Here is a 25,903-nt window from a genome sequence, read left to right as displayed (position 1 = left end):
CGTAGGAGCTCTCTGAGCCTCACAACCTGAAGAAAGTCAGTTCACTTCTCTGAAGTTCAATATCCTCATCTGTAAAAAGGGCGTAATGCCTGCTCCGCCTACCAAACATGAGGATGAAATGAGAAAGAGGATGAAATGAGAAAGCGCAGCGATTCCAACAAGAAGAAGGGGAAAGGGCAAGAGGTTTTTTTCTAGAGAGACATTGCCTTTTCATTTTCCAGAAGGGACATCCACTCCAGGGACGTATCTGGACATGGGCTGGACACTGTCACATGACCATCCCTTGCTGCAAGGGAATCTGGGAAACAATATTTCAGCTGCACACATTACCTCCTTGATAAAAATCAGGTTTCTGATAGTAAGAAGGAAAGGGGACATAGAGGACCTGGGGTAGACCACCAGCCATGTCTACCGCGACTGGGAATGAGTTCCGGGACCAACTGCTGCCTTTTTAGGTAGGTTTGTTGGGGAAGCCAGCAGAAGAGCTGAGTGGGTGTCAGCAAAAGAACTGACAGAGTAGCAGAGCAGAAGGGAAATGCAGGCTTAGGTGAGGTGGGCAGACCTGATTGAGCCACATCCAAGGAATAAGAACCTGGCCCTGTCCGTCTGGAGGGTCTGGAGGAAGGTCTCTGCCACCCACATGATCAACATCTCAACCTTGGTATCAACAGTGCCAATGCAGACAGACACCCACCTATGACAAGGGAGGGTCACTTGCTAGATGGCTGAACCAAGCCCCCACCCGCCCAGAAATGGCGATGGGCCAGAATGAGGGGCAGAATCCAACAAGGTGGGATTAATATCAAGTTATTAAAATACGTTTTTAAAGGACTTCCCTGGAGGTCTGGTTAAGCTTCTGCGCTTCCAGTGCAGGGGCCACGGGTTTGATCCCTGGTCGGGGAACTAAGATCCCACATGCTGCATGGCACGGCCAAAAGGAAAAAAAGTCTTAAAAATAAGTTCTCATCTGTGGACCTAAAATGGCTCTTAAAATAACGCCTGTCAATTAAAAAAATAAGTTATTAAAAATAAGTTATTAAAGGGAGTCTTACACTAAACATTTTAAAAACATTTCTGCATGACCTCATCTCCAAAGCATATAAATTGGCTTAAAAGGTACAATCGATAAGATAAAATAACTAGGTAGGAAATAATTAGATGGAATCCTAAATCCTATACTTTAATCTAAAGACATCTATGCACATATAGGAAATATGGGGAAATTCAGCTACACCCAGAACGTGTGGGAAAGATATGAGAAATTCAGTTGACCCCCAAGTTCACAATAAATTGTTAGTACAATGGAGCTTTGGAAAATGACTCAAAACGCGGTCCTAGTCTGTACTGATAGAAGTATAATGTCTCTGGAGGAACGCAGTAGCACTGCACTGGCTAGATTTGTGGATCATTCATTCATTCATTCATTCATTCATCAACTGCTTCCTAAGGGCCTGCTGTTTGCCAGGCTTTGTTCAAGGCACCATGGGTAGAGACGCCCATGTTCTTGTCTTCCAGGGGGAAGGTGGATGGACAGTAAACCAAGACCAGCAGGACAGCATGGAAGGGAGCATGTGCTTAGGAGTCTGGGTGGGTCCAGGAAGTCCGAGAGGGAGTGGGGGACAATTGAGCCTCATTGTGAATAAGGAGAAGGTATTTGCTGGGCATCACTGGGAGGCACTGGCATTCCTGGCAGTGGGAACAGCAAAGACATGGACATGGGGATCTGGGTGGGGAGTTCAAGAAATAACAGTGGGTTGGTGTGCCCGGCCCTTAAGAGGAGGGGCGTGGTACAGTGAGAAACAGGCTGGAAAATGGGGCAGAAGTCAGATGGCAGAAGGCCTTGTGCATCTGGCCAAAGCGTGTGAACTTGATCCTGGATAAGATGGGGTGTGGGGGGGAACCACTGAGGCTTTCACCAGAAGGCAGCAGGGACCCCACGTGGAAGGTGAGGTTCTGTCTTGAGGTCATTCTTGGAGGGCCGGTCATAGTAACAGTCAGTGATCATACCCGTCATCACTCATGTACCTTTTTCTTCGTACCGGACCCTATGCTAAGTGATTTCCTCACAACTTTGAGGGTGGGGATACTTTCCTCTCATTTCACTTTTGAGGCCAAAGACGTTCCAGTGACCTGCCTATAACTCTATAGTTTTAACTAATATTAACAACAGCAGTTATGAGCCCTCAGGTGCAAAGTGCTTTACTGAATAATCTCAGTCCCCACATCCCTGTGAGGTGTATAAAATGAAGGTAAATTATACAAGGTGCAGCCCCCGAGACTCAGAGAGGTTAGGAAACGTGCCGAAGGCAGAACAGCTGTGTGAGCACCAGGGCTGAGATCTGAATCCAGGACACCTGACTCTTTTTCTTTCTTTAATTTTGTTCTATTTCTTTCCCTTTTTTCTTTTTCTTTTTTTTTTCTTTAAAGCTTCTTCCCTATTACTTTTTTTTTTTTTAAATGGCCGTGTTGGGTCTTCGTTTCTGTGCGAGGGCTTTCTCTAGTTGCGGCAAGCGGGGGCCACTCTTCATCGCGGTGCGCGGGCCTCTCACTGTCGCGGCCTCTCTTGTTGCGGAGCACAGGCTCCAGACGCGCAGGCTCAGTAGTTGTGGCTCACAGGCCTAGTTGCTCCGCGGCATGTGGGATCTTCCCAAGACCAGGGCCCGAACCCGTGTCCCCTGCATTGGCAGGCAGATTCTCAAACACTGCGCCACCAGGGAAGCCCCTCTTTCCCTTTTTAAAAATACGTATTTATTTATTTTTTGGCTGCGTCGGGTCTTCGTTGCGGCACACAGGATCTTTCTTTGTGGTGTGCGGCTCTTCGCTGCGGTGCGCGGGCTTCTCTCTAGTTGTGGTGCGCAGGCTTAGTTGCCCCGCGGCACGTGGGATCTTAGTTCCCCAAGGAAGGCACTGGCGTCCCCTGCATTGCAAGATGGATTCTCAACCACTGGACCACCAGGGAAGTCCCCAGGACACCTGACTCTTAATCCCAAGGCACTTTACCCACACCCCGTCCCCAAGGTTGGGACCCTGAGCCTAGGTCTGCGTTGATGCCATGGCCCCACTGGCAACCCCTGACTGGCCTGGGGCGCCCCGATGAGATCAGGAAGGAGGGGGTTCATGCCCGACCAAAGGATGCGGGGCCTGGAGAAGAGCACACTGGCAAAAGACCTGTAGGATGTGCCGGAGCACTGGGGGGTGGGTGCAGCCTCGTTCTGGGGATCCCCAGAGGGCGTAACTGGAACAAGAAGTGGGATTGCGTGTGGGAGTGGGATTACAAAGAAGAAGATCTTTGCTCTAAGCAGAAGTCTTGAGGAAGACTTTTCGAGAACGAGGGCTGTCTGGAAGTGCACAGACTACTTTACTGAGCTCCCCATTACTGGAGATATCCAGGCAAAGGCTGGAGGATGACCTGGTGGGGCGGTGATGGGAGGGGTTCTGCAGCAACTGACAAAGGTCTCCATGGAAGGGCAGGAGGGCGGGAGTGGCAGTGGGGTTGCCTGATAAGGGAACCTCAGGGCATGTTCCTCCACCCGGAATCCTCACTCCTTGGTCAGAGGTGCTAAGCCCCCCTCCTCTGGGGCCAGAACACAACCCTCTCTCTCCTCCCCACCCCAGCAGCGCTGCCCCTCCCCTCTCCCTCCTTCCCTGCCCTCCAACCCCACGAAGTCCCCTGGGAGGGCTCAGAGCCTGGACACAGACCCAAGGGTCAGAGGGAGCTGCCGACTCTGGGGACAGAAGTCAAGGAGCGAAGGGCTCTTTGGTACCCTGCCTGAGGCTGGAGGGAGCTCAGAGAGGCCCGAGAGTATCCTCCCAGGCTCGCCAGCACCGCCTGCCCAGCAGGCTAGACCCGGCTGATGGCACTGCCCTCCTCACAGTGGGCGCTGTGCTTCCCCTCACCCCTCTCCCAGCTGTTCCCCACAGAGCCTCCCAGGGCAGGGCCGGCCCTGTGACCTGCCAGCTCCATATCCCACTTAGGCCCACAGCTCTGGTCCCTGGAGGAAGTGAGTGGGGGCCAGGCTGATGGGCTCTAAGTGAGAGTTTGGGGGAGGTGACTGAGCTGGGAGTTCCCCCACTGAGGGTCTGTGGCTCCCATCCTTGAATTCCCCCGCTCCCAACAGGCGCTGCCTGGGAGGTTTCCCAGTGGGGCTCACCTCTGCTGGGGATTGGGGAGCACTGATCTGGGGGTCCAGAGCCCTGGGCTCTCACTTTGCCTGGGCAAGTCAGCTCTCTCTGAAGCCTTTGGGGGTCACTGCCCCCCTCAACAGACAGACTCGCTGAGAGAATCCATCGTGTGTTCATTCAACAAATACAGAGTGCCTACTCTAATTAATTAGAGTCCTGAGGATACAGAAGTGAGCAAAACAGACACTGCCCTCATTGTTTCTATTTTATTTAATTAATTAATTAATTTAGGCTGCTCCACGCGGCATGCAGGATCTTAGTTCCCTGACCAGGGATCGAAGCTGTGCCCCCTGCATTGGAAGCGAGAAGTCCTAACCACTGGACTGCCAGGGAAGTCCCTCATTGTCTGTATTTTATTATTTTTTTTCAATAGACAGCAAACATGGTCTCCTGTACCCTGAGCTGTATTCTCCTCTTCACTCATTCTTTTTTTTTTTAACATCTTTATTGTAGTATAATTGCTTTACAATGGTGTGTTAGTTTCTGCTTTATAACAAAGTGAATCAGTTCCTCATTGTTTTTAAAATAATCAGCTCATGGGTAACAATCTTACACGGTGAACAGTGAGAGGCAGGCGAGGATGCCAGGAGAGGGCAGATCAAGGAGACACCCCAGTCTCGGAGCAGGGAGGGCTTCTCAGAGGGGGAGGGCAACCTCAGAAGGCGAGATGAGCAGGAGTGAGCCTGCAGGCTGTATGGGTGGCAGGGGTTCTACGGAACAAGAGCCCTGTGGGAGAGAGCTTGGTGGGGCTTGGAGAGGAGGAAATGGCACTCTGCCCAAGGTCCTGGCCACCCTCCCTGGAGCCCCTAAGTCCCACCCCGACCATTGCCCCAGGTACTTCCTCTCTGTCCTCTCTCCTTGCTTCTCTCTCTTCCCTATCCTGGCCAACAGCGGGGCCTAGAAACCAGAAGACAGTGGGCTGAGGGGCTCAGGCCCCCAGTGCATCCCCACGTCCTCACCCTGGCTCAGGGGAGGGCTTGGAAGCCTCAGTGCCCCAGGAGTCTGGCTGGGATCCTGGGAGGAGGAGTAAGGGAAAGGGGGCGCTGAGGGGAGGAGGGACCCGGGGGATCGGGGGTTACACTGTCGTGGCCATTGCCTGGTTCTGCTGGGGAAGTGGGACCAGGAGAGGGAGGAGGGCTCCCCTGAGGTCTGTGGGAGACGAGCGAGAGTGGGGGTGGGGGTGAGAGGTCTGTGCTGTCCCACGTCCAGGGCACCCCTCCGTCCTGCCCCCCAGTCTGATGCAGAAGGTAGGCCTGGTGCCTGGCCCTGCCCAGGTCCCTGCATTCAACCTCAGGGGCTCTTTCCACGGGGAACCCTGTCCCAGGTGGCTTTTTCCAGGTTCAGGCCAGGGGAGGTGGCCTGAGCTGGGTGTGTGTTGCCCAAGGCTGGGGGTCAGAGTGTCTGTGCCCCAAGTTCATGGCTGCAGTGAGGAGTGTGCCTGGCAGACCTGGGCAGCAAGCGGCAGAAACCCAACAGCCAGACCGAAATGCTTATTGCAGAGGGACTGGGGGTCTGAGCCCTGGTTTTTCCATCTGAAAAATGGAGTCACCATCCCTGCACTGCCTCTTCTGTGGGGTGATGACCCTGCAGCCGAGGGAGCTGGGGTGGGGTGGGGTGGGGGTGGGGGGCATGTGGACTGGTACTGCCCTCTGGTGGCTACGGTGAGAGTTGCCAGGCACTAGTGCCTGGTCCTAGAGGGTGTTGTTACCTGGGAGCCTGATGGGTCCCCTTCAACTCTGTCTTCTCCATCCCACTTCCTTCTTCTTTACCCCACACTTCCCAGGGGTCTCAGGGCTACTTTCTCAAGGACTGGGATAATTCAGTTCAGCAAACATCTATTCAGCAAAAATTGAATGGGCCCCTGCTCTATGTCCTGTTCTGTGCTTGGTGTTGGAGCTACAGAGATGTCTCAGTAAGACTGTCCAGGAAGCTAGTGGCTAGTGGGGGAGCCACTCGACAGAGCTGCAGAGCTGCAGCCTCATGAAGTCCGGGCTGTGCTGATGCCTGGTCACGGCCACCTCCTGGTATTCTCCAACCTCCCTGTCCACAGCAAGCCCTTGGGGTTGGGTTGTGTCTTCTTAAAACTTCTTTTTTAAAAAAAAAAAATAAATTTATTTATTTATTTATTTATTTTTGGATGTGTTGGGTCTTCATTGCTGCTTGCAGGCTCTCTCTAGTTGCGGTGAGCGGGGGCTACTCTTTGTTGCGGTGGGCGGGCTTCTCACTGAGGTGGATTCTCTTGTTGTGGAGCACGGGCTCTAGGCGCTCAGGCTTCAGTAGGTGCAGCACGTGGGCTCAGTAGCTGTGGCTCGCGGGCTCTAGAGCGCAGGCTCAGTAGTTGTGGCGCACGGGCTTAGTTGCTCTGCGGCATGTGGGATCTTCCCAGACCAGGGCTCGAACCCGTGTTCCCTGCATTGGCAGGCAGATTCTTAACCACTGTGCAACCAGGGAGGTCCCCTTCTTAAAACTTCTTGTTGACAGACAGAGAAAGACAGATATCAAATGATATCACTTACATGTACAGTCTTATATGTAAATAAGTCCACAAATGGACTTATTTACAAAACAGAAACAGACTCACAGACATAGAAAACAAACTTATGGTTACCAGAGGAGGAGCGGAGGGATAAATTAGGAGTTTGGGATTAGCAGATACCAACTACTATATATAAAACAGATAAACAACAAGGTCCTACTGTATAGCACAGGGAAATATATTCAATATCTTGTAATAACTTATAATGAAAAAGAATATATATATATATGTATAACTGAACCACTTTGCTGTACACCAGAATCTAACGCAACATTGTAAATCAACTATACTTCAATAAAAAAAAAATAAAAAACTTTTTGCTGACAAATAAACCATAGGAAAAACGTGCACACTTTATGCACCCCTATGTTCATAGCAGCATTATTTACAATAGCCAAGATATGGAAGCAAAGTGTCCATCAACAGATGAATGTATAAAGAAGATGTGAGATATATATATATATATATATATATATATATATATATATATACACACATATATATATAATGAAATATTACTCAGCCATAAAAAAGAATGAAATCTTGCCATTTTCAACAACATGGATGGACCTAGAGGGTATTATGCTAAGTGAAATAAGTCAGACAGAAAGATAAATACCTATGATTTCACCCATATGTGGAATCTAAAAAAAAAAAAACAAATGAACAAACATAACAAAACAGAAACAAGGTTATAGATAAGAGATACAAACAGGTATATATATATATATATTTTTTTTTTTTTTTTGCGGTGGGGGGCCTCATTGCGGGACTTGTGGGATCTCAGTTCCCCGATGAGGGACTGAACCTGGGCCACGCAGTGAAAACCCGGAATCCTAACTACTATGCCACCAGGGAACTCCCATGGTGATCATTTTGAAATGCACAGAAATATTGAATCACTGTATTGTGCAACAGGAATTAACACAGTGTTGTAGGTCAATTACACTTTAAAAAGAAACACATAGAAAAAGAAATCAGATTTGTGGTTAACAGAAATGGGGGGTAGGGGAAGGGGGAAGTAGGGGAAGTCAGTCAAAAGGTACAAACTTCCAGTTACAAGGTAAAGAAGTACTAGGGATGTGATGTATAACACGATAAATAGAATTAACACTGTTTTATGTTATCTGTGAAAGTCGTTAAGAGAGTAAAGCCTAAGAGTTCTCATCACAAGAAAGAAAATTTTTTTGTTTCTTTAAAAAAGATCAGTGTGGGGCTTCCCTGGTGATGCAGTGGTTGAGAATCCTCCTGCCAATGCAGGGGACACGGGTTCGAGCCCTGGTCTGGGAAGATCCCACGTGCCACGGGGCAACTAAGCCCGTGCGCCACAACTACTGAGCCCGTGTGCAGCAACTACTGAAGCCCGTGCGCCTAGAGCCCGTGCTCCGCAACAAGAGAAGCTACCGCAATGAGAAGCCCGTGCACCGCAACGAAGACCCAACGCATTCAAAAATTATAAAAAAATAAAATAAATAAATTTATAAAAAAATAATAAAATAAAATACAACTGCTATAAAAAAATACAGCTGCTAGAACATTTAAAATTACATGTGTGGCAAAACAAAAACAGACGGACATAGAGAACAGACTTGTGGTTGCCAAGGGGGAGGGGGTGGGGGAGGGATGGGTTGGGAGTTTGGGATTAGCAAATGCAAACTATTATATATAGAATGGATAAACAACAAGGTCCTACTGTATAGCACTGTATTCAATATCCTGTGATAAACCACAGTGGAGAAGAATATGAAAAAAATTACATCTGTGGCTTGTGTTTGTGGTTCCCATTCTATTCCTATTGGACAGCGTTGCTCCAGAATTCATTCTTTACCCAGGAGCCAAAGTGATCTTTTTATAAATGTAAGTTAGACCATGTTGCTCTCCTGCTGGAAAATCCTCGGGGGTGTCCCATTCCACGAGCATCCAAGCATGCACGGGTCTCCAGGTCTTTGTACTTGCTTCTCCTCTGCCTGGACAGCTCTTCCCTCATATAGGCGGGGCTCACTCACTTAATTCACTTTGATCTGTGCCCAAATGTCACCTCCTCAGGGGAGCCTTCCCAGAACACGCTTTCTGAAACAGTAACATCTGTTCTTCCTTCTCCTTATTTGGCTCTCTTTCTCTCCCAGAGTGCTTATCACCATAGGATATTATAGATGGTGTCACTATGTGACATTATAGGTGGTGTTACTGTGTCTGCTTCCTTAGAGTGGAAGCTCCCGACGGTAGGGACTTGTCTTGTTCGTCGCTGTATCTCCAGTTCCTAGAACAGTGCGAGGCTCTTGGAGGGGCTCAGTGAAGACTTGTTGAGTGAGTGAATGAAAGTGTGAGAAGTTCCAAGAGTTGCGAGAAGTCCTGCATGGCTGGAGCGGGGGGATGTCAGTGGATGGCAGAGGTGCAGGTGGGTGAGATGGGAGCCCCAAACAGGAATGAATGTGCTGCCAAAAAGTTGGACTCTTGTTGGCCTTGATGGCAATAAAACTATGTAAGATTGGAATGTTTTGGGCGACAAAGCAGGAGGGATGCTTACAACTGATTTTCAGCCCTCTTTATAGAGGATAGGGAGTTATCAGGGATAATGTGTGTCTGTGTGTTACTACTTTAAAAGTAAGATTTTATTTATTTATTTATTTATTGGCTGCGCCGCGCAGCTTGTGGGATATCAGTTCCCTGACCTGGGATTGAACCCCGGCCCTGGCAGTGAAGGCGCCACTGGACCACCAGGGAGTTCCCTAAAAGTAAGATTTTATTAAGACACACACACCCCAATGTTCATAGCAGTGCTATTTACAATAGCCAAGACATGGAAACAACCTAAATGTCCATTGACGGATGAATAATGAAGAAGATGTGGTATATACAGAAAGGAATACTACTCAGCCATAAAAAAGAATGAAATAATGCCATTTGCAGCAACATAGATGGACCTAGAGATTATCATACTAAATGAAGTAAGTCAGAAAGAGAAAGACAAATACCATATGATATCACTTATATGTGGAATCTAAAAAAATGATAGAAATAAACTTATTTACAAAACAGAAATAGACTCACAGACATAGAAAACAAATTTATATTTACCAAAGGGGGAAGGGAGAGGGGGAGGGATAAATTAGGAGTTTGGGATTAGCAGATACAAACTACTATATATGAAATAGATAAACAACAAGGTCCTACTGTATAGCACAGGGAACTATATTCACTATCCTGGGATAAACCATAATGGAAAAGAATATGAAGAAGAATATGTATATATATGTATAACTGAATCAATTTGCTGTACACCAGAAACTAACACATCGTAAATCAACTATACTTCAATTAAAAAGTAAGATTTTATTATGGAAGACAAAAAACACACGAGAGAGAGAACAGTATTATGATCCGCCTGTGTTTATCCCACGATGACGACACTATTTATCAACTCATGGCCGACCTTGTTTCATCTATGTCCCCATCGGCTTCCCCCTCCTGTGTGGTTTTTTTTTTTTTAATTAATTAATTAATTTATTTATTTTTGGCTGTGTTGGGTCTTAGTTTCTGTGCGAGGGCTTTCTCCAGTTGCGGCGAGCGGGGGCCACTTTTCATCGCGGTGCGCGGGCCCCTCACCGTCGTGGCCTCTTCCATTGCGGAGCACAGGCTCCAGACGCGCAGGCTCAGTAGTTGTGGCTCACGGGCCCAGCCGCTCCGCGGCATGTGGGATCCTCCCGGACCGGGGCACGAACCCGTGTCCCCCGCACTGGCAGGCGGACTCCCAACCACTGCGCCACCAGGGAAGGGAAGCCCCCTCCTGTGTTATTTTGAAGCAAATCCCAGACGTTGTTTCATATACAAAAAATTCGGTATCTATCTTTAAAAAATAAAGGCTCTTTTCAAAAACATCAGGGGACTTCCCTGGTGGTCCAGTGGGTAAGACTCCGCGCTCCCAATGCAGGGGGCCCGGGTTTGATCCCTGGTTGGGAAACTAGATCCTGCATGCGTCCCTGCAACTAAGAAGCCCACATGCCCCAACTAAGAAGTCCACATGCCTCAGCTAAATATCCTGCATGCCGCAACGAAGATCCTGTGTGCTGCAACTAGGATCTGGCGCAGCCAAAATAAATAAATAAATAATAAATAAAACAAAAACGAAAGGACATCAGTAGGTGAATAGATTAATAAACCATGGTACATCCAGACGATAAAATATTACTCAGTGCAAAAAAAGAATGAGCTATTGAGACATGAAAAGACATGGAAGAACCTTAAATACATATTAGTAAGTGAAAGAAGCCAATCCAAAAAGGCTAGATATTGTCTGATTCCAACTATATGACATTCTGGAAAAGGCAAAACTATGAGATTGTGAAAATGTCTGTGGTTGCCAGGGTTGAGGTGGAGGGAGGGATGAAAAGGTGGAGCACAGGAGATTTTTTTTTAATTTTTATTTATTTTTGGCTGCATTGAGTCTTCATTGCTGCACTCGGGCTTTTCTCTAGTTGCGGCGAGCGGGGTCCGCTCTCCGTTGTGGCGCACAGGCCTCTCACTGTGGCGGCCTCTCTTGTTGTGGAGCACAGGCTCTAGGCACGCGGCCTTCAGTAGTTGTGGCTCGCGGGCTCTAGAGCGCAGGCTCAGTAGGTGTGGTGCACGGGCCCAGCTGCTCCGTGGCATGTGGGACCTTCCTGGACCAGGGCTCAAGCCCGCGTCCCCTGCACTGGCAGGCGGATTCTCAACCACTGCGCCACCAGGGAAGTCCCGAGATTTTTTTTTTTAAATTGAAGCATAGTTGATTTATAATGTGTTAATTGTTGCTGTACAACAAAGTGATTCAGTTATACATATACGTATACGTTCTTTTTTATATTCTTTTCCATTATGGTTTATCACAGGATTTGAATGTAATTCCCTGTGCTATACAGTAGGACCTTGTTGTTTGTCCATTTTATATACAATAGTTGGCGCCTTCTAATCCCAAACTCCCAGTCCATCCCTCCCCCATCCTTCCTCCCCCTTGTCAGCCACAAGTCTGTTCTCTACGTCTGTGAGTCTGTTTCTGTTTCGTAAATAAGTTCATGTGTGTCATATTTTAGATTCCACATATAAGTGATATCATATGGTATTTGTCTTTTTCTTTCTGACTTACTTCACTTAGTATGATAATCTCTAAGCCCATCCATGTTGCAGAGGATTTTTAGGGCAATGAAAATGTTCTGTATGATACCCTAATGATGGCTACATGTCATACATTTGTCCAAATCCATAGAATGTAAAACACCAAGAGTGACCCCTAATGTAAACTATGGACTTTGGGTGATTATGATGTGTCAGTTTAGGCTCATCAGTTGTAACAAATGTCCCACTCTGGGGGGAGATGCTGATAATGTAGGAAAGCTATGCATGTGTTGGGGGAGGGGATATATAGGGAACTCTTTGTACTTTCTAAGCTCAATTTTGCTGCGAACCTAAAACTGCTCTAAAACATAAACTTTATTTTTTTTGAAAGATAAAATATGGAGTGATGGATATGTTCATTATCCTGATTGTGATGATGATTTCATGTGTATTATACGTATATCAAAATTTACCCGATTTAAGTATGTTCCACTTTAAGTATGTTCAGTTAGAATTGTCAATTATACCTCAATAAGTCTGTTTACAAAAAAAGGAATGAAGTATTGATATATTCTACACCTTGGATGAACCTTAAAAACATGATGCTAAGTGAAAGAAGCCAGACACAAAGGCCACATATTATATGATTCCATGTATATGAAGTGTCCGGAATAGGCAATCCATAGAGATAGAAAGTAGATTAGTGGTTGCTGGGGCTTGTGGGGGAGGGGAATGGGGAATGACTACCAATGGGTATGGGGTTTCATTCTGGTTTGATGAAAATGTTCTGAAATTAGGTAGTGGTGTTGGTTGCACAATTCTGTGAATATACTAAAACCAGAGATTAAACATTTTTTCTCTCTTTTTTTGTTTTATCTTTTAATTTTTAAAATTATTTATTTTAAATTTATTTTTATTTATTTATTTATTAAAAATATTTATTTATTTATTTTTGGCTGTGTTGGGTCTTCGTTGTTGCGTGCGGGCTTTCTCTAGTTGCGTCGAGCGGGGGCTGCTCTTCGGTCTGGTGTGCAGGCTTCTCACTGCGGTGGCTTCTCTTGTTGCGGAGCACGGGCTCTAGGCGTGCAGGCTTCAGTAGTTGTGGCTCGTGGGCTCTAGAGCGCAGGCTCAGTAGTTGTGGTGCACGGGCTTAGTTGCTCCGCAGCATGTGGGATCTTCCCGGACCAGGGCTCGAACCTGTGTCCCCTGCACTGGCAGCAGATTCTTAACCACTGTGCCACCAGGGAAGTCCAGATTGGACACTTTTAAATGGTGAATTTTATGGCATGTGTTATATCTCAAAAAAGCTTTTATTTTTTTTATAAGAGTGATAGGGTTGTTACAGACTGTTTTGTCTTCCACCTCCCTCTGCAATTCGTAGGCTGAAACTTCAGCCCCAATGTGATAGTATTAAGAGGAGGAGGCTTTGGGGAAGTGATTATGCCATGAGGGTGGAGCCCTCCTGAATGGGAATTGCGGCCTTATAAAAGAGACCCCAGAGAGCTCCCTTACCAGGTGAGGACACAGTGAGAAGGGAAAAGGCTGTCTATGAACAAGGAATTGGAACTCTCACCAGACACGGAACATGCCAGCATCTGGATCTTGGACTTCCAGCCTCCAGAACTCTGAGGAATAAATTTTTTGTTGTTTATAAGCCATCCAGTCTATGATATTTTGTTAGAGCAATCTGAACGGACTAAGACACCCCCTACTGTCTGTCTATTCTCAGCCAAACAGCCAGAGCCTTCCTGTTAAAGCTTAAGTCAGGTCACATCACTCCTCTGATGTAAAGTCTTCCACTGACTCAAATTAGGTCTAGCCCATCGGGCCCTGCTGTTACCTTTCCGCCTCCCTCATCTATAGTCCCCTTTGTTCATGCCATTTTAGCCACTGTGGCCTCCTTCTCTGGCCTCGAGTCTTTGCATTTGCTGTTGCTGCTTCTCACCCTCTGTTGGTGAATATTCTCCCCAGCTCCCTCCCTCCTTCAGCTCTGGACTTAAGTGACTCTTCAGTGAGAGCTTCCCTGACCACCCAAATATTTAAACTTGCAACCCACAGCCCACCCACCCCTCCCAGGTCCTCCTCCTGCTTTCTTTTCTTCTCCCAGCACTTTTCACATCATTTATGCTATGTGCTCTACTTCTTTGTTTATTATTTGTAGCTCTGCATTGCATGTGGGCCCTATGAGGGCAAAGATCTTTGTTTTGTTTCACTGATGTGTCCCCAACACCTGTCACAATGCCTGGCACCAGGTGCTTGATAAATGTTTGTTGAATGCACACCTATGTTCATAGCAGCACTATTCACAATAGCCAAGACATGGAAACAACCTAAATGTCCATCAACAGATGAATGGATAAAGAAGATGTGGTACATATATACAATGGAATACTACTCAGCCATAAAAAAGAACAAAACAATGCCATTTGCAGCAACATGGATGCAACTAGAGATTATCATACTAAGTGAAGTAAGTCAGAAAGAGAAAGACAAATACCATATGACATCACTTATATGTGGAATCTAAAATATGGCACAGATGAACCTATCTACAAAACAGAAACAGACTCACAGACATAGAGAACAGACTTGTGGTTGCCAAGGGGGATGGGGAATGGGGGAGGGATGGAGTGGGAGTTTGGGGTTAGTAGATGCAAACTATTTCATATAGAATGGATAAACAGCAAGGTCCCACTGTATAGCACAGGGAACTACATCCAATATCTTGGGATAAATCATAATGGAAAAGAATGTATATATGTGTATAACTGAGTTACTTTGCTGTACAGCAGAAATTAACACAACATTGTCAATCAACTATACTTCAATAATAAATAAATAAATAAATAAATAAATAAATAAATAATTTGTTGAATGAATAAGGAGTAGAAGGTAAGTTAGGGGGACGAGAAGAGCTGAGATGAAAGAAGGAATGAAGCCAACAAACATTAAGGTTGTTAAAGATTATGACCATAAAAAATGGCTGTGGATCTTAGATGCCCCATCTTTTTATCCAAAGCCTCTGGCCTGAGGCACCTTTAACAACTCGGCAGAAGTGCCCTGGAGTCTGGATGGGAGGAGAGGAGAGGAAGAGGGAGCAGGGGCCAGGTGGGCAAGGGTTGGGAGGGGTCTGGTTCCGCAGGGCAACCACTTCTTACTTCCCAGCCAGTGAGGGGGCTGCATTTGAGCCACTGTTTCAGAAACAACGTAACTAGTGCAGACTGCTCCTTTGATACACTGGCAGATGAATCCCCGTGGGGGTATGCAGGATTTGGGGAAGGGGAGGTGAATTGGCACCAGGGTTTACTCACCAATCAGGAATAAGAAACACAGGCTCCTGAGGAGAGAGGCTGCCACTGGAGGGGTGTGGGTATGAATGGGCTGTGAAGGTGGAGGTGTGGGTTGAGATGCAAAATACTATGCAATTAATGATTTCTCCTCTCCCATGGCCCAGACCACCCTGTCAGTAGCACTTTCCATTTTTCTCAGTCATAGCTCCCTGTTTGTTTCTTTCAGAGAACTCCCCACACTCTGTAACTACCTTACTTGTTCTCTTGTTTATCTGCCTCCCCTTCTAGACTCTAAACTCCAGGAGAGCAGGGATCTAGTTTCTCTTGTTCCCTGGTCTAGCCTGAGAGTCTAGCACAGTGCCTAGTATATATAGTAGGTGCTCAAGAAATATTTGTCAAAGGAATGAATGAACCCAGACAGAAGGAAATACTCTGATCACAATGCTTCTCCACTGGACGGCTGGGGATGGGGCACTCTGATCCTCCTTCCTGGGTTGTGCCTCTTGTTCCAGGCTGTGTCATGGACACCTGGCCCCCAAAGCACGCTGTCAGCACGAGGAGCCTCTGTCCTGGGCTCCGGCTTTGAGTGGTGGCTGTAGGAAAAGGGCTCCTGGAATTCCTTAGCTAGGACAGGGGTATGAGTGAGAGGGATGGGTTAGAGATGGAGTCATGTGGATGGGGGTCGGGTGGGTGGGAGGATAGACTCACAACAATCTAGAAGAGAGAATGAGGCCTCAACAGCAGAAGGGCTGAAAAGGAGGTGGCACATTTGAGAACTATTTAGGAGGTAAATTAAGCAGGATTTGGTGATTGACGGTATTGAAGAGAAGGAAATTGGGGCACCAAGAATGATCCCAAGGCTTTAAAAGAATCAGTGTCGCAGCCATTTCTTTCTGGCCTGTAGGTTCCTCCGGTCCAAAGGCACAGAAATGGCCACTGGACTCCTCTGCCGCTCCACAGTTCCTTCAGGACTTACGGCGACCCTCACAGGTATCCCGTCCTGTGCTGCGCTCTGAGGGACACGCTCCCTGTGTTGAAGGGGCGCACGTCTGGTCTCGGAGACACACACAGTGTGACCACTGCGGCCATCGCATAAAGGATGCTCTGGGGCCGAGAAGGACGGGGTCGGAGGAGTCTTTACGCGGAGACAGCTAAGTGGGGTCTCCCGGAAGAACAGGTGTTTGCTAGCGTGGTATGAGGTGGGCAAAGTGAATGAGGGCGGAGGTAAAGCACTAGGAAAGGCAATAAAACGACTTAAGAAATAAGAAAGAGGTCTGTCAAGCGGCTGCAACACCGGGAGTGTGAGCGCAGGCATCATGATGCCCCAGACTGGGCAGCGCGTGGAGGCCGTACTGGAGTTTGGATTTATCTCCCAGCCCACGCGGGAGAGACACAATACGGCCCCAACTCACAGGTCAGATCCAGGGAAAGCAGCCGAAAAGCCTCGGGCTGGAGCTGAGCGAGGGGGTGCCCCCAGTTAGGGACTTCCAAGTCCCTGTAACCGAAACCCCGGGAAGCGGCGGCTTTGGGCAAAACCATTCTCCGGAGGTGGAGAGGGGAGAGAAGGCCAGCACTCGGAGCCCAAGTCCGCTGAACCAGCTGGAACGTCCACTCGCCTCTTCTCTTCGCTCTTCTCTTACTTTTGAGCTCTGTTCCGCCCCATTAGCTCGCCTCCTGCGCGCCCGCCAGTGCCGGGCACCACCAGTTGCTCCTCGGCCGCCCCCTCCCGCGCGTGGTACGGCCCGGCGGGCGCTCGTCCAGGCACAGGTTATAAAGGCCCTGCTGCGGCAGCCGACTGCGGACTCAAGGTGCCCCCGAAAGAGTTGGGGCAGGGTTCAGCCGGCGACTGGCCGGGACCCGGCGTTCCGGCAGCAGTCACCCCAGCTCCTCCGCCCGCAGCCAATCCCGCTCCAGAGCCCTCCGTCGAGCCTGAACCCACCCCTGTGCAGGTACCGGCGGCAGGACCGGGAGCAGGATCCGGATCCGCAACCGTCTCGGGACCCTCAGCGGGAGCTCGCCCGGCCTCCAAGGCTGGATCGGAGGCAGGAGCCCAGCGCGCGTCCGCATTCTCGGCAGTCCAGGGGAATGCCCAGTCCGTGCCCAACAACTCGGACGCGCCGTGGACTCGCTTCATATTCCAAGGTCCCTTTGGGCCCCGGGCCGCTGGCTTGGGGACTGGAAAGGCAGCGGGCATCTGGAAGACGCCGGCTGCCTACATCGGCCGGCGGCCTGGGGTGTCGGGCCCCGAGCGCGCCGCCTTTATTCGGGAGCTGGAGGAAGGTAAACTGGGTCCCCGGGCCCCCGGAGCAGGTGGGACTAGGGCAGCAGCAGGCAGGAGGGGGCCCCGTCGGGTCCGGGCGCCGGGTCCCCTCTGGCACTCAGTCCCACCCCTCCGCCCACCCTTGCGAAGTCATGGTCTGCGGCGCCTCTCCGGTCCCCTTTCCCCCACCTCCTTCTCCCCTTCTCTCGTTCCCTATTTCCGTCGGTGGGTAGGATCCCCGGGGCTCGCGCTCCCCTGCCCGCCTCTTCACGCCTGTTGCTGCAGCAGATCTGCGCACTCTCAGTGCCCCCCTCCCGAGGCTACCGCAGTGCCAGGAGAGGGGCGGGGGGCTGCGGGAGGGCGCTGCCCGGTGCGCTCTGAGCCTGCGCTGGTCCGCCGCGCCAGCGACGGGGAGGTGGGTGGGCAGAGGGGAGGTTTTGCCAACCTTTTGGCTGCTGAGGTCAAGATCGGGCTTCCCCCCACCCCCAAACAATCTTGGGGGTGGGAGGAGCCTCAGACAGATGCTGCCTCTCCTCTTCCCTCCCACCTGCTCCTCGGTCGCTGGAGCGCTCCTGATTGGGTCTAGAGGCTCAAGTGGCCCCTACCCCAGTGCTGGAGAAGTCTCCTCCTCCTCTCCTCACGCAACAGGTGCAGGGTGGGTGACTGCGTCTGTTTTTATGACCCGTGAGGCTCCAGTGAGCTGGCCAAGGCTGCCCTCTGGGTAAGGGGTGATGAGTCAGTTGGCGCTGTACTTCCACTAGCTGCCTCTATTCTCCTAGGTTCCAGGAACTGTAGGACTGGGATATCCTTACCTCTCGCAGGCCCCTCCAGAAAAAACAAACAGTCAATCAAACAAACAAACAAGAGTCCAGTTGGCCCTGGGAGCAGGGAAGGGAGTGCTGATTACTGGGGGTATGGAGAGGATGTTGGGGGCAGAAAGGGAACTCAGTCTTCTCCCTTGTTGCTGACCCTTGCTGTTGAGGGCAGGAAACAGTAGGGTGGCAGGTAGCATATGCCCCCTTTTTCCTGATGCGGCTTCCCGCTTTCTCTTGCAGCGCTGTGTCCTGACCTACGCCCACCAGTCAAGAAGATCACCCAAGAAGATGTCAAAGTGATGTTAAGTTTGCTAGAGGAGGTGTGTGCTGCCTTCCCTACCCGGGACAGCCCCAGCTGTAGCCAGGCTCCCGTTTTAATTATGTCTGTAGGGGTAGGAGTGTTTTTGCCTGACTACCTCTCTGGGGGCCGAGCTGGAGGTCCCTCTTATGGAAGGCAGGTAGATGTGGGATGTCCAGGCTGGAAGAGCTCTTAGCACCATCCGGTCTGATCTCTTTTTCCATAGGGGGAAACTGAGTCAGGTCCCACAGCGGGTTCATGGCAGGCTCTTGTCTAGTACCTTGGAGAACTAGGGGATGGAGAGGGTCTCCAGTAGTGGCCTAGCTTTCCTCTGACCGCTAGCTTCTCCCATCTGTCTGGGAGATCCCAGAAACCAGGAACATATTCCCCATGGATGGGGGTCCCTCTGCAGAGAGAGCGGGACCTGAACACGGCAGCTCGCATTGGCCAGTCCCTGGTGAAACAGAACAGTGTTCTGATGGAGGAGAACAGCAAGCTGGAAGCCATGCTGGGCTCGGCCAGGGAGGAGGTACCTGGGTGGGGAGGGCAGGGGGAGGCGTATCTCAGGCCTGCCTCCATCCCACTGTGCTGGGATCTGTGCCTGCCCCCGCCCATACCCCGACCCAGGGCTCCTCTTCCTCCTGCCAGATTTTACGTCTCAGACACCAGGTGAACCTGCGGGATGACCTCCTTCAGCTTTACTCAGACTCATGATGATGATGATGAGGAGGAGGAGGAGGAGGAGGAAGAAGAGGAGGAAGAAGAAGAAGAGGAGGACGAGGGGGAGGAAGAAGAAGAGCAGGGGCATGATCATCCCTACGAAGCCTCAGACCCGTGAGTGTCCTGCCTTTTTTTTTTTTTTTTTTTTTTTTTAATTTTTTCTGTGCCACGCGGCTTGCGAGATCTCATTTCCCCAACCAGGGATTGAACCTGGGCCACGGCAGTGAAAGTGCCAAATCCTAACCACTGGACCACGAGGGAATTCCCCACAAGTGTCCTGCCTTTGCACCTGGGCGGCCCCTTCTCTGAGCCTCAGTTTCCTTGTTCGCAAACAGGGACACCATGTACCTGCCACTGGGGTTGCTGGAGCTAACTGAGACCACCGCAGTCAGCCTGGGGTGGGGGAGCCCTGGGTGGGCTGGGAACTGGGTCCCCCGAGCCCCTGCACCCCAACTCCCATCACTCCCTCCCCTAGGACTCCTCTGACAGAGTCAGAGTCACACCGCTGCCCGCAGCTGGAGGCCCTGCAGGAGCAGCTGCGGCTGCTGGAGGAGGAGAATGAGCAGCTTCGAGAGGAGGTGAGGATGGGGGAAGAGGGCGTGCCCGTGGGCAGGGGGTGTTGACTCCCCTGCCCCTTCCTCTCTCCCTCCCTGCAGGTCTCTCAACTCGATGACCTTGAGGAGGAGGAGCAGATGTTCATCCTGGATTGTGTGGAGCAGTTTTGTACGTGAACTTGTAACGTGGGGTAGGGGGCTGTCCAGAGGAGCAGAGAGAAGAACCCGGGATTTGGAGTCTGGAGACTTGAGTTCATGTCACAGCTCTGACACCTCCTAGCTGTGTTAGCTTGGACAAGTTCCTTAACCTCTCTGAAACTTCATCTTTAGAATGAGGGTTAATAATCTTGGCCCTGCTGACCTCTCCAGGGGTTACAGCTGAGGAGGTGCTTTGTGCAAACTGCGAAGAGCTGTACAGATGCCATGGGGCTCCGCTAAGCCTGTCTCCTTTTGTTATTTGAGAAGGGGGAGGGAGGGGGCTGGGAGCGAGGAATGGAGGGAGCCATGAACTGCCAGAGACCAGGCCCCCCCTCCCTCCTCAGGCACTGCATGATTAGGCAGAGGCTGTGCCTGGCACTGTGTGGTCATGGAGATGCGTGAGGCACAGCGTTTGTCCCTGAGGAGCTCAGGCCTAGCTGGGGAGATGCATACTCAAGGTGGCAACAGCTGAACTCGTGCTGTTCCGCTCACCCCAAATCTGGCCTGCCTTCCCCCTGGGTTCCCTGAATGGTCCCCCTGGTCCCAGGCCCCCGGAGTAAGAGCCAGTCCCCACATTCTGTTGCTTCTATGTCCTGGGAAAGGCTCACGTCTCTTTTCCTTTTCCCACCCCAGCTGCCTCTAGCCCAGGCCACCTCTTAACTGGTCTCTCTGCCTCCACTCCTACCCTTCCAGGCCCTTCTGCACACAGCGCAAAGGAGTTTTCTAAAACCAAATCTATGTCACTCCCCTGCCTAAAATACCCAAATAACTCCCCATTGGCCAGAGGATAAACCCCACCCTCCCTGCCCCAGCCCTAGTGATCTGGGCCCTGCCCACTGCCTCAGCCACTCCCTCCTGGTGTCCTCTGGGCCTCTCCACACCCTGCCTGGGCCCTGTCTTCCCTTCTGCTGGGCGAGCCCCACTTCCCCGAGGAGGTCCTAGCATCTCAGACCTTGCCAGCCTGGCCTGGGTGCGGCAGCTGTGACCCCCGACGCACCCTTTACACTTGCTGCAGCCTAGTTCATAATATGCACTATTGTGATTTCTTTTTCCCTCAGTCTCCACACTGGTCTTGAGCTCAATGTGGGCTGGGGCCAGGTCTTGCTGACTGCTTGTCCAACACCCTGCTCTGTGTCAGTCAATAAATGTTTATTGAAAAGAAGACCCAAGTGAGGGATGCTAAGCCCTGTGGAACCTGGGGGACTTGGCGCGAGCTGAGGGGTGCAGGTGGACAGAGGCATCTGGGAGACTGAGGGCCCGGGGAACCAGGGCTGACCTCTCCCCACTCCTCCCCAGCGGAGGCCAGCCAGCAGATGGCCGAGCTGTCGGAGGTGCTGGCACTCAGGATGGAGAACTATGAACAGCAGCAGAGGGAGGTTGCCCAGCTGCGGGCCCAGGTCATGAAGCTGCAGCGGTGCTGCCGGTCGGTGCGTCGGGGTGTGTGCGGGGCTCCTTGCTCCTGTCGTGGCCCCATGGGACCCACACCTCCTTCTCCCTGCCCCCACCCCATGGAGCTCAGAGGCCCAAGGCCCCTCTCTGTGTCAGAGTCAGTGTTGGAGGAGACATCAGAGAGCGCCTCATCCTGTCCCCTCGTCCCAAGTTGGGGACCGAGCCCAAAGAGAGACACAGGGTGTTCCAGGAAGCAGACCACGTGACTCCCCACATTCTTTGGCCTTATTCCATGTGACTTCTTTTTTAAAGAGCTGCCAAAGACTCACTGATGAGCCTGGGAAGACTTGCACAGGGTGTGCACGGGAGTGGGGAGGTCTGGGGCGAGGTTCACTGGTCTTGGGTCCTTCCAGTATGGGGCTGAGGCTGAGAAGTTGCAGCAGCAGCTGGCTTCGGAGAAAGAAATCCAGATGCAGCTGCAGGATGAGGTGAGGCCCCCCTGGGCTCCTGGCCCAGCGTGGGGGACCTGGGACCCTTGGGCAGCTGCCTGACTCTCCTGAGAGGACAAGCTCCTTGCAGCAGGGACTGGGTCTGTCCTTTCCATACCCTCAGGCTCTGGCACAGGGCCTGGCAGGTGGCAGTTCATTTGGGGTCTGAGTGGAGTGGAGTCCGGGGATCACCCTGCATATCATTATGGGGGTCTAGGGTCTGGGCCTCTTGCCTCTTTGCCCAGGCTTCCCCGCCCCCTGGGGAGAGAGTGGGCAAGGCGTCTGGGCTGGGTGTGCCTGGGTCCCAGCAGAGCCTGGGGGCGGGTTCCCAGCTGCAGGACCTACGGGAGCATGCTGATTGAGGCCCAGGAGGAGGTGAAGACCCTCCGCCAGCAAGCGTCCACTGGCTCTGTCACCCACTACACGTACACTGTACCTTTGGTGAGGCCCCCTGGCTGCCTGCCTTTTACCTCTGTGTGCTCTGTGTCTATCCGCAGTCTTTCCTGTGCCTGGAGGTACGGGTGGGGGGTTCTGTGGGGATCTTCTGGTAATGTCCCCCCTCTCCACCATAGGAGGCACTTCCTGATTTCCAGGAGACCCTGGCTGAGGAGCTCAGAATGTCTATAAGGAGGATTATCTCAGACCCTGTGTTTTTTATGGAAAGGTGCACTCTGGGCCCCAGACCTTTGCCTGCCCTGCACTCACTCTTGCCTACCTGGTAGGCAGCAGCCTTTCTGGTAGTGAGAGGGGCTCCCCCCCGCCGCCCCCCCCCCCCCCGGCTCTGACCTCCCTCCCCCCCTCCCCCCCTCCCCTCTTCCCCCCCGTGGTGCCCCTCCTCCTGCCTCATTGGTCCTCGGCCCCTTCCACTCAACACACCTCTCCTCTGTGCACACGTTCTGCGTGCATCATTTCTCCCTGGGATTTTTCTGCATGATGGGGTCCCAGGGATTTCGCACTTTCAGCTTCCCATTGCCTCGGGACAGTGAAGGCCTTTTTCTATGTTGAAGGAATTATGAAGTGACTCCAGAGGAGACCTCAGATCTGGGGTACCCCGACCAGGGGCTCCCCCTTCACCTGCCCTCACCTTTTTTTTTTAAATTTTATTTTTTTTTGGGCTGCGTTGGGTCTTTGTTGCTGTGCAGGCTTTCTCTCGTTGTGGCGAGCGGGGGTACTCTTCATTGCGGTGCGCGGGCTTCTCATTGCAGTGGCTTCTCTTGTTGCGGAGCTTGGGCTCTAGGAACGCGGGCTTCAGTAGTTGTGGCTCGCGGGCTCTAGAGTGTAGGCTCAGTAGTTGTGGCACATGGGCTTGGTTGCTCTGCGGCGGCATGTGGGATCTTAGTTCCCTGACCAGGGCTTGAACCCGTGTCCCGTGCATTGGCAGGCGGATTCTTAACCACTGCGCCACCAGGGAAGTCCCCACCTGCCCTCACCTTTCAGCAGCCAGACAACCCCCTGCAGCTGGTTCTGTGACCCTACAACCCTGGAGAAGCCCCTGCTCTCGGGCCGGCTGGGCTAAGAGTTGTTCTGGGAAGGAGCTGCCCCCTTTGCCTTCAAATCTTGCCCCATAGGTGGCCGTCTGATTTGAGGCTTCTCCAAGTGGGGGCTGAAGCCTTCCCTTCACCTGACCAGGGGCTGAGAGGCGAATGGGCACTGGCCTAGGAGCTGGGAACAACTGGGACTGAGTCGCAGCTTGATCCCTTTACTGGCTGTGTGTCCTTGGGCAAGTCACTTGACCTGTCTGGGCCTTACTAAAATGGATTTGTTCCTATGGTAACTAGATGTGGGATGGGTTGTGAACGTTAAATAACGAAGGAGGGGGGCAGAGGGGATGTTATTCCTGCTGGTCTGTTCCGTGCAGCAGGGTGGGGTTACTGGGGGAAGGCGGGGCCTATTGCAGTGTTGGTGACCATTCTTCTTTCTGCCAGGGTCATGGGCTGCATGTTTGAAGCCTTGAGGCTGGTACCCAGCTGCCCTCTCCCCTGGCTGGGACAGAAGTGGGGAGTAACCATCAGGGTCTGTGTGCAGACTGGGGCGGAGAGCAGGAGCCCCAGTGGCTGGAGATGTCCTGGGGGAGTGAAGAGGGGTGGCTCTGGCTTTGGGGGGTTAGGGAAAGACGTTCCTGTCTCTCTGCCCAGATATGAGCTGCACCACAGTGAGGATTGAGAGCAGGAGCAGGGGCTCGAGGCAGAGGAGGGGCTGATGTCGGCTGAGCATTTCGTGCCTGCGGAGGAGCTGGGGGCCACAGAAGAGGCGCTGCCAGCTGAGGAGGGGGTGACGGAAGAGGCAGAGCTGGTGTCTGGGCAGGCTGAGGCCTGGGAAGAGGTGGAGCTGGAGCTGGATGAGGCAACGCGGATGAATGTGGTCACGTCAGCCCTGGAGGCCAGCGGCTTGGGCCCCTCGCACCTGGACGTGAAGTATGTCCTCCAGCAACTGGCCAACTGGCAGGACGCCCATTACAGGCAGCAGCTGAGGCAGAAGATACTCCAGAAAGGTGAGTGCTCCCGTGGGGGCCTCCCTCCGGCCAGCCGGACAAGCTGCAGATCGTCAAGCCGAAGAATGGTGAGGGTAGGTAAGCCCCCCAAACGCTCACTTACCCCGGCCCGGCCCCACCCAGTGTGCTGATTTGCATGGACTTTGCATCTCATTTACATAGGCACCTCAGGTCCCACTCAGTGGGAACTGTGGCCCCAGTGCTTATTTACGTGGAGTTTGCATAGGATTCCAGATCTTCACCCTTTTTGCTCCTGGGGCTGGGCTGGGGGTCAGGGCGCGGACTGTAGCCCCTCACTGCGTCTCAGCTTCCTGTTTCTGCCCGCTCCCTTCCCGTGTCCCCCACCCCCACCTCCCCCATCCCCAAGGCTCCCCAACCCGGCAGCAGTGGCAGCAGCAGGCCAAAACAAACATGGGGGGCGGGATCGTGGAGGAGCAGCTGGGGGTGCCAACCCAGGACTTTCGGAGGCTGGAGGAGGAAAGGGCCAATCACCCTCCCAGGGCCTGGGAGGAAGAGGGGCCTTCTGGGGCCACCCAGGCCATTGGGACGAAAGCCTCTGCCAGCAAGGGCCACAGTTGGACCAGTCCCCTGGGTGAGTCTGAAGGTGAGCTAGGGTCTCCTACAGGGTGATGGGGGGCGGTTGAGGTCTCCTCTCCCCAGCTGGAAGCCCCAAAGGTTGGGGAGTAACACCTGCTGAGTACAGGCCTTGTGCTAGGCCGTGAGAGCCCTGCCTTGAGGAGCTCATGGAGATATCAAAGGTGATTTAGTGATGCGAATTATCTTCTTTAATCCTCACACCCCTGTAGGTACGTATTATCCCCATTTGGAGAGGAAACGGAGGTTCAGAGAGCAAAATAATTTGTTCAAGGCCGCTGAACCCGTTTTCTTCACTGCTATGCCATAACAACTTTTCCGACCCATCCCTCCCTCCCCTCTAACCCTGTCCTGGTGCCTTCTCGGCTTTCTGGGTGAGCTGTGAAGTTTATAACCTGTTGGCAGCCTCACCATTATATCTGATCTGCCCTGACTCTGATGGTCACTGCTGGGTGGCCTCATCGGGGTCGCCACGTAAGGTTGTGCAGGTTGTAAACTGAATGGTGACCTCTATGGCCGGGCAGCGGACAACCTGCATAACTCTCAACGGTGGCTGTCTGTTTCTGATATAGCTGACCAGGCCTCGCCCCTGCCTGCTGCCCAGGCCAGACCTGTGGTCCTCAGGCCCCCAGTTCACGTCCACCCCCTTCTCTTCCAGGCTTTGCTGTTTCCCAGCAGCCTGCAGAGGCCCCACAGACAGCCTGAGGCCCCTCCTTCGCTGCCTGGCCAAGCCCCACCCTCCCCAGACCTCCCTTCCCTGGCTCAGAAACCGGACCCCCGATCTGTCACCAGCCCACCCGCTGTCCTGATGAACCTGGGCCGGAACTTGAGGGCCCAAGCCTTGACCCTCTTCTGGGACAGGCTGAAGGAACCCTGGCCCTCGTTCTGTAGCTGGTGCAAAAGCTGTGGCTGCTGGGCCTGGATCACTTGGTGGCCCCGGGGACGTAAGAAGCCCAGGGGGTGTAAGAAGCCCAGGGGGAGGCCAACCAGCTACCAGACT

General features: G+C 52.0%; 1 protein-coding gene across 1 annotated transcript in view; it reads left to right on the top strand.

Moving 5' to 3' along the window:
- HAP1 (huntingtin associated protein 1) overlaps positions 1-25,608 on the top strand; it is a 28,963-nt gene extending 3,355 nt beyond the window's left edge. Inside the window, 19 exon segments of the mRNA XM_068531748.1 lie at positions 16,195-16,320; positions 16,408-16,510; positions 16,763-17,376; positions 18,412-18,491; positions 18,812-18,853; positions 18,855-18,998; positions 19,118-19,180; positions 19,182-19,303; positions 19,665-19,767; positions 19,846-19,912; positions 21,238-21,368; positions 21,744-21,818; positions 22,130-22,167; positions 22,169-22,259; positions 22,391-22,482; positions 22,826-22,864; positions 23,954-24,387; positions 24,677-24,913; positions 25,562-25,608. Coding sequence (XP_068387849.1) covers positions 16,195-16,320; positions 16,408-16,510; positions 16,763-17,376; positions 18,412-18,491; positions 18,812-18,853; positions 18,855-18,998; positions 19,118-19,180; positions 19,182-19,303; positions 19,665-19,767; positions 19,846-19,912; positions 21,238-21,368; positions 21,744-21,818; positions 22,130-22,167; positions 22,169-22,259; positions 22,391-22,482; positions 22,826-22,864; positions 23,954-24,387; positions 24,677-24,913; positions 25,562-25,608 — 2,648 coding nt within the window.
- The last annotated feature ends 295 nt before the right edge of the window (positions 25,609-25,903 follow it).

Source organism: Eschrichtius robustus, chromosome 20 (genome assembly GCF_028021215.1).
Source record: "Eschrichtius robustus isolate mEscRob2 chromosome 20, mEscRob2.pri, whole genome shotgun sequence".
Taxonomy (NCBI): domain Eukaryota; kingdom Metazoa; phylum Chordata; class Mammalia; order Artiodactyla; family Eschrichtiidae; genus Eschrichtius; species Eschrichtius robustus.
This window is presented reverse-complemented; position numbering and strand designations above follow the sequence as displayed.